The sequence below is a fragment of the Sycon ciliatum genome, chromosome 8 (assembly GCF_964019385.1).
Source record: "Sycon ciliatum chromosome 8, ocSycCili1.1, whole genome shotgun sequence".
In the NCBI taxonomy this organism is placed as follows: domain Eukaryota; kingdom Metazoa; phylum Porifera; class Calcarea; order Leucosolenida; family Sycettidae; genus Sycon; species Sycon ciliatum.
This window is the reverse complement of record NC_088650.1, coordinates 29,128,989-29,143,988: the sequence shown is the minus strand read 5'-3', so window position 1 is coordinate 29,143,988 and position 15,000 is coordinate 29,128,989. Positions and strand designations below refer to the sequence as shown.

The 15,000-nt window shown below is 45.2% G+C and overlaps 1 protein-coding gene across 1 annotated transcript in view; it reads right to left on the bottom strand.

Annotated features, from left to right (window-relative positions):
• Positions 1-15,000, bottom strand: part of LOC135822615 (thyrotropin receptor-like) — a 28,862-nt gene that overhangs the window by 92 nt on the left and 13,770 nt on the right. The window contains exons 10-23 of the mRNA XM_065335430.1: positions 13,550-13,621; positions 12,744-12,914; positions 12,279-12,356; positions 11,834-11,899; positions 11,070-11,150; positions 10,501-10,566; positions 9,394-9,468; positions 8,907-8,978; positions 8,112-8,183; positions 7,179-7,317; positions 6,357-6,492; positions 3,236-3,309; positions 2,210-2,935; positions 1-1,518 (exon numbers count right to left, since the gene is read on the bottom strand). The exon at positions 1-1,518 is cut by the window's left edge and continues 92 nt beyond it. Coding sequence (XP_065191502.1) covers positions 277-1,518; positions 2,210-2,935; positions 3,236-3,309; positions 6,357-6,492; positions 7,179-7,317; positions 8,112-8,183; positions 8,907-8,978; positions 9,394-9,468; positions 10,501-10,566; positions 11,070-11,150; positions 11,834-11,899; positions 12,279-12,356; positions 12,744-12,914; positions 13,550-13,621 — 3,070 coding nt within the window. The 3' untranslated portion in view covers positions 1-276. The remainder of the gene's footprint in view (positions 1,519-2,209; positions 2,936-3,235; positions 3,310-6,356; positions 6,493-7,178; positions 7,318-8,111; positions 8,184-8,906; positions 8,979-9,393; positions 9,469-10,500; positions 10,567-11,069; positions 11,151-11,833; positions 11,900-12,278; positions 12,357-12,743; positions 12,915-13,549; positions 13,622-15,000) is intronic.

Here is a 15,000-nt window from a genome sequence, read left to right as displayed (position 1 = left end):
CTTACACTGGAGCAACAGATTTGTGGTATAATGTGTTCATGACAATAGAGCTGAATAGTACATAAGAAACGTCAGCGGATGTGCTCACTCGTGATCAACTCTGCAAGATCTCAATGAGTAGGATACGGGAAATACGTTAGTTTTGGCATCAAGTCCAGTAGGTCTCAACTAAAATAATAATTCTCTTTGTCAAAGGGAGTAATTTTCATAACAGGACAAACAATTGTAAATATGATTCAGTTTGTGTTCTTTAGGAATGCAACCAGTGTCAATATGCTAGAGCGATGTAACGTATATATTCCGAAGCTGTCTGTCTAGCCGCGGCTGGATAGCATGTACCGTTCTATGCGCGCCAAGGTCTCCATCGATATTCTCCTCATCGCCGAGAATACTGCAGTGATCACCGTCAATATCTCTCTTTGTACAGTGCGACTGCACTGGCTGACTTTGCGTAGTCAGCTGTCCATGCGTGTCCGGACATTGCGCTATGAACATTGGCACCAGGCCACTGAGCGCAGCCGTGGCGGCAGCTGCAGTTGCACTTGTATTCCGCCGCGGCGCCGATAGATCTTGCAGAGGGTATGACCTGGGCTGCTCACGTAGTGTCCTCTTCTCCTCTATCTTTTGAAGTTTTCTCCGCTCTTGCCTGTCTTTTCTGGCCTGTTTCCAGGCTAGGTATTCGTCTTCTTTAACTCTCATTCCTCTTGAAATAGAGCAGTCATCACAATGCGTGAAGGGAGAGAGAAAGGACCTATTGACGCGGACAGTCCTGCATTTGTTTGCTGCTTGCTGCTTAGACACATTCCTTCCAGTTGTGATGTCGCCGGGTGCGGATGCAGGTCTTGTGTCTTCGCTGCTGCTGGCACTGTGCAGTGATGCCACGTTGTGCCCCGACTTGTGTGCTGGCGTTGTTGTAGGTTGATCTGTACCTGAAGTCAGCTGTGTTTCAGCATGCGCATTGCCACTGGTAGTCTGTTCAAACAGGCTGGCCATGTTGGCGTCCTGCGCATCTATGGTCTGTGCGATGGGTCCGGGATCCGTCCCACTGCTGGAGCTGTTCAGCTGCGACGGCATGCGCTCCAGTCTTGTCGGGGATGCGGCCGGTACAGGATGGTTTGACGTATACGATGCCTTGTTGCTCGTGTTGCTGGACTGGGAGCCCAGGGTTTTCCTCGCATTCCTGCGACCTTCTCTTTGCAGCTGTGCCATGACGTCCCGCAGGTTTTTCATGGTCTCTCCTGACTGCCCACCCGATGCTTGAGGCATGAAGCTACTCCGGCGACGCAGTGATACACTTGTGATCATCTTCACCAGGTCTCGCTGGAAGTTTCTCGTCAGTATAGCATACAGGAATGGATTTGCGCAGCTGTTGAGCGGAAACACCAGGACAATAATGTACTTTGCCTGCTGAAGTGTGATATAGGGTTTATGCGTGGCAAGCGCGTGAAAGCTGAGCACCCAGATCGGCGACCAGCAGCACAGGTCAATGAAGATCAACACCGCCATTTTGAGCGCCGTCTAAAATCAAGAGAGGACAATAGAAAGCAAACACACACACAGCCACGTCAGTCTGAGGTTAGCACGTTGTTGAAGACATGGCTATCCCAATGGCAGTTTTCGTGCATGCTGGTTCGTGTCATGGAAGTCCACAATTGTCGGCCCATTCAAATTTCGGCGACTTATGGTAAAGCACATTTCGGCCTCATTAAATTTTCGGCCTGCACTGCTGCTTAATGTATACTAGTACACTGTCACAATAAACCTTGCAAAATAAAATTTCGACCGCAACAAATATTCGGCAAGGTATTTACCAGGTCGAAAATAGCCGAAAATAAATACGTGCCGAACATTTGTTGATTTGCAGTATGCTAGCAAAGGATCACAATTACCTTACTGTGGCAAAATGACCTAAAACGGAATCTTACACAATACATTCACTGCTATTTCCTTACAACATCGTATTGAGGAGACAAAGAAGCCCATCAAGCCTAAGCATCAACTGCTATTTCCCTACAACATCGTATTGAGGAGACAAAGAATCCCATCAAGCCTAAGCAGCAACTGCTATTTCCCTACAACATCGCATTGAGGAGACAAAGAAGCCCATCAAACCTAAGCAGCAACTGCTATTTCCCTACAACATCGTATTGAGGAGACAAAGAAGCCCATCAAGCCTAAGCTAGTTCCCCGCTTAAACAGTCAACCGTACCTGATAATCGGGCTTGATCGGCGCTGGCGACCTGCGAATCGTCACATAGATGTGAATGTAGCAGACAATTATGAGGAGGAATGAGATGGCCGTGATTCCAAGCACCAGCACCACGTAGAAAATGTCAGCGGCAGTTCGGCTAGCAAGTGGCAGGCACACGACGTACGCCGAGTAATTGTTGACACCGAAGATGGGCAGCAGCGCCACCAGAAACATTACCAGCCAGCCGACCAGCAGGATGCGTTTCAGGCGCCGAGAGTTGAGCGGCGTCACCTTCATAGCATGGATAATGGTGATATATCGATCCAGTGTGATTACTGTTAGACTGAAAACAGAAACTAGTGAGCTGAAGACTGCAAGGAAGCCAATCGACTTGCACGCTGCACCCTCCTTCCAGTTGACGGCGTACTGAGAGAACTCGCCCTTGGTCATCAAATCCACAATACCCAGGACAAGCATGTAGATGCCCATGGTCAAGTCGCCAAACGCCAGGCTCATGACCAGCGGCTTGGTCTGCATGATCCTCTGCTTGGACACACCAACCACCACCAGCACGGTGCCGTTGCCGACTATTGCCATGGCGATGACGATCCACACCAGCACACGTAGCCAGGACTCGCCGAGGAGATCGAAGCAGGGCGTCAGGCCGTTCGGGTGCGGCATACAGCACACACGGCCCGTGTACGCCTGGATGGGAAGTATGGCTTCCGTAGCACGCGACCAGGTCTAAAGGATCAGAGGCAGCACAGCAAAATATAGATGACGTGATTGCCTCTACCTGGACAGATTCAGATTGTGTGGATGTGTATAGTTCTGAAGGTTCAACTTCTATGGGCAGCATTATCCGCACAGGAATGTCTCTGCATTCACGACAACTGAAAACTGGGGATAGGGGTGTAGAACATTCAAACTCTGCTCCTAAGGAAAGGAGGGAGAACATAATTATGATCCAGTTAGAAGTGGCGTGATCCCAAAGACAAAGTATGTTTCAATTTGACCAGACACATTGACGGTGGATTGACTTACAGCGTTGAACTGTCTCTGCTGCTCATCAGTACGTTCGGTGAAGAATCCTTCTGGTGGCATATCCTCAAAAGAACCTGGAAGGAAATACAAAAGAGAGGAGTTTAATAAATGTTTAAACATCTCCTGTGCGATGCCCAACTTTAGTAACCTCATCACCTGAAGAATGTGATGCCGAAGAATGAATAGGCAGGGAGTCTTCCAACTTGGACCCAGATATGAACAATTAAGAGAGCATGTCTGAGAATACCAAAGTATGTGTGCAAGTGGATCTCTCCGATTTCGCTCAAAATTTGCAGGTAGGTTCCCTTTGGGGTGTGGATCGATTATGCAAAGCCCTTGAAAAAGTTTCTGAAGGGAACCTTGAAATTTGCATACCCCTCAAAAATGGCCGAAATATCACATTATTTATGGGTCTAGAAACGAGTCACGCCAATGCGTATACGAACAAGCTATGAACAAAACTCCATCAAGCCAACATTGCCTCACCTTAGAAGAGTTCCTGGAGCAGTACCGCTTAGCCACGCCAGCATCCCAGAAGACGAGGTCCATCACCCCCTGACGCCACAAATGATCGTCTTGAAAATAGCCAATTTACAAGCGCTGGCAAAACAGCCAGCTACGTCCTCAATTGGCCAGAACTATACACCGGCAGATAGTAGAACACCTCTTCTAGCGCTGAGGACATGTCCCCCATCTTCCTTTTGGGGTTTTCTTGAAATAAACTTTTTTGAATTTTTCCACTCGACCATGCTGAAATACGGCCAAAGTCATACCTGCGCAGGAAAGCTCGCCACTCCGCGACGTCTCCTCAGCAATTTCTACTCCAACACTACTCCCAAGGCCGCAGAACAACGTGTAGTGTTGACTCTGACAAGGAAAAGCAGCGGTGATCACTTGTCACTCCAAACGACAAGCTTCTCCTTGCGCCACCAATAATTTTTTGTGCGACTGTTGCTGCAAAAGTGACTGAAGGCCTGAGCGCAGTTTTTGAATTTTATTGCAAGATGCACGGTGAAATCACGTGCCTTGTGACGCAAGAATGCCAAGTCGCGTGGCCCACGGCTCACGAGATTTCAGAGTCACCTTTCTCAAGTGCGCTTGTTACTCGCCTTGAACGCCCGTTGGTCTGGAAGTGATCACACTTGTGTTGTTACCAGGTTACGGCGCTCAAGAACACGCTGACCGTGTTGTAGGCCTACGAACCGGGACTTTCCCTGACCATGTAGGTCGAAGACCAGTGAAATGATGATGAAATCACATTCTTTATGACGTAAGAAATCTCTCATGCAGTTCACGCGACAAGTGCGTGCAGCCAGTGCTGCTCGCGTGCCAGTCAACACAAAGGGACCGAGCTAGTCGCTTTTGTCGAGCATCGACATGAAAACAAGGGACTTTTACTGTTGGACTATGTTCGGGATTGCAGGAGGTAAGTGTGAAAGACGAATAACTCTCCATGCTGTACGGGGCATATTCCAACGGCTTGCTGCCATTGCAACACTCCTAGGGCAGTTTGTGGGGGTTCTCAGCAGTTCAAGCAGGAAATGAAGCTCATCTTACCTCTGCCATCATGGTCTGTTCCGAGTAGCGTTCCAGGCACATTCGCGATCGATGGCCGCGTAACGTGATGCAGGAAGCGTCATCCTACGTCACAGAGCACGCGATCTCACCGTGCATCTTGCAATAAAATTCAAAAACTGCGCTCAGGCCTTCAGTCACTTTTGCATCAACAGTCGCACAAAATATTATTGGTGGCGCAAGGAGAAGCTTGTCGTTTGGAGTGACAAGTGATCACCGCTGCTTTTCCTTGTCAGAGTCAACACTACACTTTGTTCTGCGGCTGTGGGAGTAGTGTTGGAGTAGAAATTGCTGAGGAGACGTCGCGGAGTAGCGAGCTTTCCTGCGCAGGTATGACTTTGGCCGTATTTCAGCATGGTCGAGTGGAAAAATTCAAAAAAGTTTATTTCAAGAAAACCCCAAAAGGAAGATGGGGGACATGTCCTCAGCGCTAGAAGAGGTGTTCTACTATCTGCCGGTGTATAGTTCTGGCCAATTGAGGACGTAGCTGGCTGTTTTGCCAGCGCTTGTAAATTGGCTATTTTCAAGACGATCATTTGTGGCGTCAGGGGGTGATGGACCTTGTCTTCTGTGATCCTGGCATGGCTAAGCGGTACTGCTCCAGGAACTCTTCTAAGGTGAGGCAATGTTGGCTTGATGGAGTTTTGTTCATAGCTTGTTCGTATACGCTGTGGCGTGACTCGTTTCTAGACCCATAAATAATGTGATATTTCGGCCATTTTTGAGGGGTATGCAAATTTCAAGGTTCCCTTCAGAAACTTTTTCAAGGGCTTTGCATAATCGATCCACACCCCAAAGGGAACCTACCTGCAAATTTTGAGCGAAATCGGAGAGATCCACTTGCACACATACTTTGGCATTCTCAGACATGCTCTCTTAAGTACACAATTTCATGATAAACAATAGTAACATGTCAAGCTGGACTCGGCTTGTCCTTACTGCCTCTACTAAGCGGGGTCACCGTAGTTTTGGCCACATTCTCCAAACTTCTCTGAATTCTAGGCAGATGCTAGCCATGTACTAGTGTAATTGTTGATGACAGGATGTATTCACCTCAAACAGACACCATACAACATTTCCAGTCTCACAAAACCAAAACCGGGGGGGGGGGGGGCAGTGACAAGCACTATAGTGTTTTCTCTTGAAAGGCGTGTGTCGCCACAAGTTCGGCGACTGTGTGTTTGAGTGTATTTACTTCACCCGATAAACATGCATTTTTTGTCTTCTCATCCAGTTTTATGGCCAGACTATACAGAAAGTCTACAGATTTTTGATGTCTTTAAATGTCGGCCTGCCAAGGCCAAAACACATTTTGGCCGCATTAAATTCCAGCCTTTACTGCTGCTGTCTGTATGCACTGTCATATTGAACCTTGCAAAACGAAATTTTGGCCGCAACTAAATATTAGGCCGAAAATGGCCAAGCCGAAAATAGCCGAAAATAAATATGCGCCGAATATTTGTTGACTTACGGTAGATGACAGAAGAAGTTCATCATTCCAAGTGTGTAACATGTGATCAGTTTGGCCTAGATTCTCAGGACTTACCACCGAACGGAATTGGAAGATGTGTAAGATTAGCGTTCCTGTAGTTGTTAGGATCTGGTGATCCAACGGAGCCCTCCTCTTCGGTATCACACGTATCCCAGTGCTCCCAGCGGCAACAGTGAAAATGATACTCCGTCTGTAGAGAGAGAGAGTAAAAAAATAGTGTGAGTGATGGATTGGATTGGATTTTTATTTATAGTGGTGACTATAACAGACAATTGCCTAATAACAATAGACCCACTCGAGGTAAAGATGCAAAAAGATATGACTAATTAATATAATAGACTATCGGTATTGGATAGGTGATCATGGCAAACATAATTTTGCTCATGTTCCATGGATGAAATCATGTCTTGCTAGTGGAAATTCGAAGAATTTTATTAGCTCTTTTCAGGCTTTCCTCTATGGTATTCTGCATGTTGGTGGAAATCTGCATGCAATTGCACATTGGAAGATAGAGTGCTGTCTTAACAACATGTTGCCCACCTCATGCCAGTATAGAATACACCTCGCTTTAGACCTACAACTCAGAAGGTGTGATGCTAGTTTGTATAAGAATGCCCATGAAGCAATTGTGCAAGTCCTGAGGCTGCAAGTCTGTGCCATTTGCTCATACACATACATTGATAATGGTAAAGTCAAGCAGGGAACAAGCTACAGAATGCCTCAGAATACTTCATTCACACAGAGAACAAGAGCAACAAGAAGCTGAGCAAGAAAAAGAGCAAGGACAAAAGGGAGGACAACACAGAGATCTTTCCTGTGAGCATGACAGCTCATAGAATGTGAAGCAAAGAATGCTAGTACACAGAAAAACCGTACCTTGAGAAATCTGAGGGATGGATAGTTTCTGGATGGTGGAAATACATGCAGGTTTGTAACACCTTCAGCAATGTCCAGCTGGAAAAGTCGCGGCAGGCCGAGCTCCGGAAACTTGGGAAACTGAGTTCCATTCAATATCCTACCATGTACGTTCACAATGGTAGAGAAAAACGGAGATAGAAACACCCATCAGTATGCAAACACGGCAGCGTATTTTACAGCAGTTGTCAATAAATATCTCAGGAAAGCAATGACAATATCCACGAGCTTCTCGTGCATGTGACGTGTCGTATATGTTAGACCTTTATCTAGGCAGTAAACTCTCTGCGCAAGCTGCGCAAGCTGGTAATTCAGAGTATGGGCCGAATGCCAAACGGTGGAAATCTGCAGACAGGGACTGAGTCATGTATATGTATGTAGCTGCTAATCAGAAACAAAACTTGCTAAAACACTCTGAACTGCTGTGTTGGCACAACATTCAGTCAGCTGACAAGGCTACCCTTTTGGCTTACAAAAGTATACGTATACCCCCCCCCCCTTCCCTCACACACACACACACACACACACACACACACACACACACACACACACAACCACAGTGTGCAGCAGCTACTGTGTTGCATGGGGTGTGGAAAAGTAATGTTTCCGCATCAAGCAACAGATCAGAATTGGCAGCGTCGCCTGCACCCAGTCTTACTTTCTCATCGGATCTGTGCTCACTGTGCTCAGCATTGGGTGCAACTGAGCAGTTAAATATTTGATAGGAAAAGGTCCAACTTGGACATAGACTACGAGTAATTACGATGATGTAATCGTAGTCTCTCCTATCGTGTGTGATAGAATAATTCTGTGTTGTGCATCAGTCAGAGATCAGTCAGAAATGAGGGTCATAGGTGCATGCATGAGCCATGTGTGTTGGTACTACTGACTTACAGTCTGTGCAGCATCGGCGTACCCATGAATGCCCTGGGATGGATGTCCACCAGCGGGTTGTACGAGAGATCTCTGGGGAGATTTGGACAGAGACAGACTATTCGCATTGCATGCGCTGCTATTAATTCGAGTTTATCACTTGGTGCAGATTGTTACTAAGCACAGATTTGGAGGAATGATGATAAGAAAAGGAACAATAGTTTGCATAGACATGTGCAATGCAAAACTTGGATAGGTATGGCAGTGATTATCAAGACGTGTCCTAACAGCAAGTTTTTTTCGACTGCCTGACAAACGACGAGGGAGAGACAGAGAAACGGAAAACGACATGGTGAAGGCAAGAGAGAGAGAGAGAGAGAGAGAGAGAGAGAGAGAGAGATAAAGAGAGAGAGAGACAGAGAGAGAGAGAGAGAGACAGAGAGAGAGGGGGAGGGAGAGAGAGAGACAGAGAGACAGAGAGACAGAGAGACAGAGAGAGAGAGAGAGAGAGAGAGAGAGAGAGAGAGAGAGAGAGAGAGAGAGAGAGAGAGACAGAGACAGAGGGACAGAGGGAGAGAGGGACAGAGAGAGAGAGAGAGAGAGAGAGAGAGACAGAGAGAGAGAGAGAGAGAGAGAGAGAGAGAGAGAGAGAGAGAGAGAGAGAGAAAGAGAGAGAGAGAGAGAGAGGGGGGGGGGCCTGGGTGCTTGGAAGATATGGCCCACATGCAGCTACCCAGGCAAACGGAACAAAAGATGTTCCATGGGAAGCCTGAACATGCTGAAAGTAGGCTACGTGAGAGGTTCCGTTGAACTTACAAGTGCTCCAGGCGTGACATGTTGCCCAAGGTAAACTCTTTCAGCCGCTCAATGTGATTGTGGCTCAGGACCCTACACAAATGTAGTCAACATCACAGGAGAAGCCGGAAATATGGGAACAAACGCAGAGTATTTAAATCATTACCTACCAACAGTGAACCAAAACAAAGCAGGCTGACATGTTCTGGAAAGCTAGCTAGAAGTCACATACATCTCAATCTTCCGACGGCTTTCTAAATTCTTAGGTCTCATCAGCGGAGCTCAGAGTTTTTATTCATGATGAGGCAAGTGAGCGCAATACTCAAATTTAATGCTCATATCGGTACGGTAAATATACATTGAGTAAGGTTCTGAACCCGTTCAATGGCTTTGCGCATATTTGTTGCACAATCTGGATTTGAAATTAGACACACCCAGAATTTCAATGGCATGTGTCACTACGTGAGTGACCCTGATCCAGAAAAGGAAGAGGCGATCAAACACTTACACGTCAACAAGGGCAGTATGGAAAGAAATTGTCTTTTCCACAATGGCAGTTGTCAGCTGGTTCTGCTTCAGGTATCTGCAGAGCCAAACGGAAGTTGCCAGAATCAAAAATATAGTCTCATTTCAGAAATTTTCGGTGCTCAATGTTTTCGGTTTGAGCCGGGCAAAAGGCCAGGTTAGGTGAACAGAAATTTTAGGTACAGAGAAGCAGTTCCCTATTGGTTTATGTGTGTTGGTGTTTGTTCGGTGTATTGAAATTTTTAGGTATGAAACAGATGCACCGAAAGTACCGAAAATAAAAGTACACCGAAAATTTGTGAAATTACAGTATACGTATCATATTTTCACACCTTGTCTTTTTCATTAAAATGTACCATAATGCTTATGGAAACGGAAGACCAAATTTCGAAGGCAATACGTGCTTTGCAAGTTTGCCCAAAGTGCAGAAAATACATAGCATTTCAGGGGGAATCCGACCCACGTACTGATGTGTCAGGATCATTCCTATCCGGAAGTTAGCAAGTGCATCCACGGCACAACTAATTTTTTGTAGTCAGTACAACTGTACATCGTACAGTGCTATTTGAGCATATCCCTCAACCCTCAATATACCGTATTATCTCTAATATAAGCACGGTCCTTTATTTTTTCAATGTACCTCCGCCCCGTGCTATTAATGGAGACGTTCCTTTATTGGAGACTGTTCCATTATTATTTCAACCTCATTTCATAGGCATGTTGCCATGGCCAAATTCATGTCAGACACACACATTTCAGGGTTTTTTCGCCGGCACAGATAATGAATTTGCACAGTGTGCTTATAATGGAGACTGAGCACTTTATTTTTTGAATGCCGCCCCAAGGTGTTCTATTATTGGAGACGTGCTATTATTGGAGACTGTGCTTATATTAGAGATAATACGGTAACTACAAATTGTGCCATGTAAAGATGTACTTCAAATTCTTACATAGTAAGATGATAACCATGGTTGTGCACACATGAATTTGAGTGCTCTTATTTTTAAAAATTACATAATTTTGAAACTCTCTGATCTGTGACCAATAAAACACCACCATCCATTACATTGAATATCAATAGAATGCTTACAGCTGTGTTAGTTGTGTGCAGTTTTGAAGCGGGTCGATGTCAGTCAACTTGTTATTGGCCATATCTCTACACAAAGGACAGTAAGAAAAGGTAAAACAAAGAAAGCCATGGCTTGAAAATCATTCGCCACTTCATATCTGCACCACTCTCACCAGACCACGCAATGAAGACCACCCGCCTCAAAAAGTGCATCATCCCCTGTGTAAAGAATTTGGCAAATTTGTCCAAAACCACCTCTCCCCTTCCCCCCCCCCCCCCCTCCACACACACACACATTTGATTTCGGTGAGTTCAGTAGTAAACATGGAAATGCAGATCGTGCCCAACAGAATAAGCTGGCAACAAAACTATCACAGACCCGGCACAGAAGACAAATCAAGCATGAACATCGACCAAGTGTGTGTGGGTGAGGGGGGGGGGGGGCGCATTGGGGGAGAAGTAAAAAGAATGTCCGGATGTACATCACTACATCAACAATGAGAACAGTTTTTCCAGGGCTGTGCCACAAAGTTATGTACAGTATTTAGCAATACTTAATTCCCTGGACCAGGTTAGACCTTGTACCTTACATTTCAGTCAAGCGATTGCACCGGCCGCAAATCCCACCAATTTCCCAGTGCATAGTCTCCAGTGTACCAGTTGGCATTCTCCTGCATAACCAACAGGCACGCATACACGTACATGCATACACACATACATACACACACACACACACACACACACACACACACACACACACACACACACACACACAGAAATGCATCTGAAAGTTGAGGTTTCCATATAAAGAGATGTACATACACATTTCATCCACCCATAACTCTGTGAAAGATGAAGATTTTGGACTGAGGTATTTTCACAGTAATCTCCTGGATTATGTAAGCCCCTTTTGGGACCCGAGCTAAGGGTCATATAAATCAGATCCCATGGATAAAACAGTGTTGGGGCTGCAGATCCCTGGCAATGTGAATCCCGGGGATACATTGGCTGGTCAGTGGACGCAACTTTGCTTGCATGAACCAACTTTTCACTTCCAATGAGCGAACTATGCTGGTTCACTGCATCAAGAATAAAGTGGACTGTTTAGTGAAAGTAATAGTTCAATGGAGTACTTGCCGTGTTGTGTTCCAGTATGATATACAGGTAGCTGTTTTACACCAGCTGTGTACGAGTATTTTCACCAGTAGCCACGAGGCAGAAGAGACCATTCGTCTTTGCAACAAGGTTGCTTAGCATCGCTATGGCAGGGTAATAAGGAGAAAAGACTGCGGTGGAATTTGCTGCCCCGTGCAAATCCAGTGCATAGAGCACTGCGCTCTGCCTCTGTGCTTACAGTTTTTCCAGTGCGCATGGCTTGCCAACGTAGCCAAGACTCTTGAACGTATGTCCACCCCAGTACCTGCAGCAGAGAGGACAACAGGAAAGGAATGAATTATATTTTTAGTCTCAACACAAACACACAAACACACACACACACACACACACACACACACACACACACACACACACAAGCATAGCGAATTTTAAAGGCTGCACAATGCAGAAATCTACAGTGAGTCTGCATGAGCAATCATAGCTTGATCATCATAGCCTTTTCTCGGAACCTTCACATATGTTCAATTTGCTGCTACAAAGCATCTAGAAAATAAAAGCAGGCAAAGATTCACGACGACAAAAGATCTAGAAGCTATAGTAAATAGCATAGATAGGTCTTTGTGTGTGACTTGATGTACACAGATTGAAGTCAAACTGAATAACTTCACTCGGCACATGCTTACAACTCTTTGATGGCATTTCCCGTGAAGAACAAGAGTCCAGCAAAGTTTGGCCTTCTCTCGACGTTGCCGTCCAGATGTCTATACCATGGGAACAGTCAAGAGATATAGATACCATTATAATTAGTGGTGTGCATGGGTAGTCGGGTACCCATGCTACCCGTGAGGACCTCGGGTAGACGGGTACAGATTCGTACCCGAAAACCCGAAGTCGCAGATGACATCATGTAAAGTGCACGTGTACAAATTCATGTAATACTCCGCATGTCTACCCCGTGTGTAAGGGAAGGGCTAGGGGTGCGTTGTGGTGTTACCATGGAAACAATACCCGATTGGGTACCCATGCTACCCGTGGAAAACTACCGCACATATCACCAAACTGTAGAATAATGCACAAACATGTCATCTGCTTGCCAGCATGTACACTTGAATGCCGCTAGCAAGCCAGAATTCATCACCACGACTTACAGCTCTGACAACTCCTTTAGTTTCCAAAACAGATTATAGTTGTCGACAAGCATCCGGTCCTTGATCAGCTGCAGTCTTCTCAGTGACAAAACTTGAAGGTGCACCATGTTGTCAAACACTAGAAAGTTGCTCATTGACTCAAAATACTGTATTGGGTTGTTATCAAGTGACCTAGAGAAGGAACATCATGTTTTAAAATATCGCATACACAAACACACACCCACACCCACACCACACACACACACACACACACACACACACACACACACACACACACACACACACACACACACACACACATGTTTATTAGTGCCGATGCACATGCCCACATATACACACATGCGCACACATGCGTCCACATGCACTTTAAAAAATGCTAACATATGCACACACATGTGTGCATGTGAGTGGGCGCGCACGCGAGAGAGAGAGAAAGAGAGAGAGAAAGAGAAAGAGAGAGCAGATCCCTGGCTGTTTTGATGGATATGCATGACATAAGCTAACCATTTCCGCCATTTTATCCCCGTTGCTAGTGTTCAAAAGCAAAATTACACAGCAGCAAAATTGGTATTGGTGTCCTGCACTCCTCTGGTTTTGTTTATTTATGTCCAAATCCTAGAATCCTGGCTTGAAATGGCATTGTTTCAGTTGGTCTATTAAACCCAAGATTATGAACAAGTCAGTGAAGGGAAACCTATCTAAACTGACCATTCAAATAATCTCCTAAATGTGGTCCCTGCGTTCAGGATTTTTGTTATGCAAGTGCTGCGATACTTGTGATACATAAAGGTGGATGGCCGACTTACAAGTATTGCAGGTTGGTGAGACTGGCAAACACCAATGCCGGCAAGGACGTCAGGTTGTTATAAGCCAAATCACTGAACAACACAAGCGGAAATACGACATCATGCTTTTAAAAACAATACTAAGCAATCCCATCATCTGTACAAATCAAGCAATCCCATCTGTACAAATCAAGCAATCCCATCTGTACAAATCAAGCAATCCCGGCATCTGTACAAATCAAGCAATCCCATCTGTACAAATCAAGCAATCCCATCTGTACAAATCAAGCAATCCCGGCATCTGTACAAATCAAGCAATCCCATCTGTACAAATCAAGCAATCCCATCTGTACAAATCAAGCAATCCCATCTGTACAAATCAAGCAATCCCATCATCTGTACAAATCAAGCAATCCCATCTGTACAAATCAAGCAATCCCATCTGTACAAATCAAGCAATCCCATCTGTACAAATCAAGCAATCCCATCTGTACAAATCAAGCAATCCCGGCATCTGTACAAATCAAGCAATCCCATCTGTACAAATCAAGCAATCCCATCTGTACAAATCAAGCAATCCCGGCATCTGTACAAATCAAGCAATCCCATCTGTACAAATCAAGCAATCCCATCTGTACAAATCAAGCAATCCCATCTGTACAAATCAAGCAATCCCATCTGTACAAATCAAGCAATCCCATCTGTACAAATCAAGCAATCCCATCTGTACAAATCAAGCAATCCCATCTGTACAAATCAAGCAATCCCATCTGTACAAATCAAGCAATCCCGGCATCTGTACAAATCAAGCAATCCCATCTGTACAAATCAAGCAATCCCATCTGTACAAATCAAGCAATCCCATCTGTACAAATCAAGCAATCCCATCTGTACAAATCAAGCAATCCCATCTGTACAAATCAAGCAATCCCATCTGTACAAATCAAGCAATCCCGGCATCTGTACAAATCAAGCAATCCCATCTGTACAAATCAAGCAATCCCATCTGTACAAATCAAGCAATCCCGGCATCTGTACAAATCAAGCAATCCCATCTGTACAAATCAAGCAATCCCATCTGTACAAATCAAGCAATCCCATCTGTACAAATCAAGCAATCCCATCTGTACAAATCAAGCAATCCCATCTGTACAAATCAAGCAATCCCATCTGTACAAATCAAGCAATCCCATCTGTACAAATCAAGCAATCCCATCTGTACAAATCAAGCAATCCCATCTGTACAAATCAAGCAATCCCATCTGTACAAATCAAGCAATCCCATCTGTACAAATCAAGCAATCCCATCTGTACAAATCAAGCAATCCCATCTGTACAAATCAAGCAATCCCATCTGTACAAATCAAGCAATCCCATCTGTACAAATCAAGCAATCCCATCTGTACAAATCAAGCAATCCCATCTGTACAAATCCGTAGGGCGGTCCTTGAGTTTGGTGGCATTCCCACGAA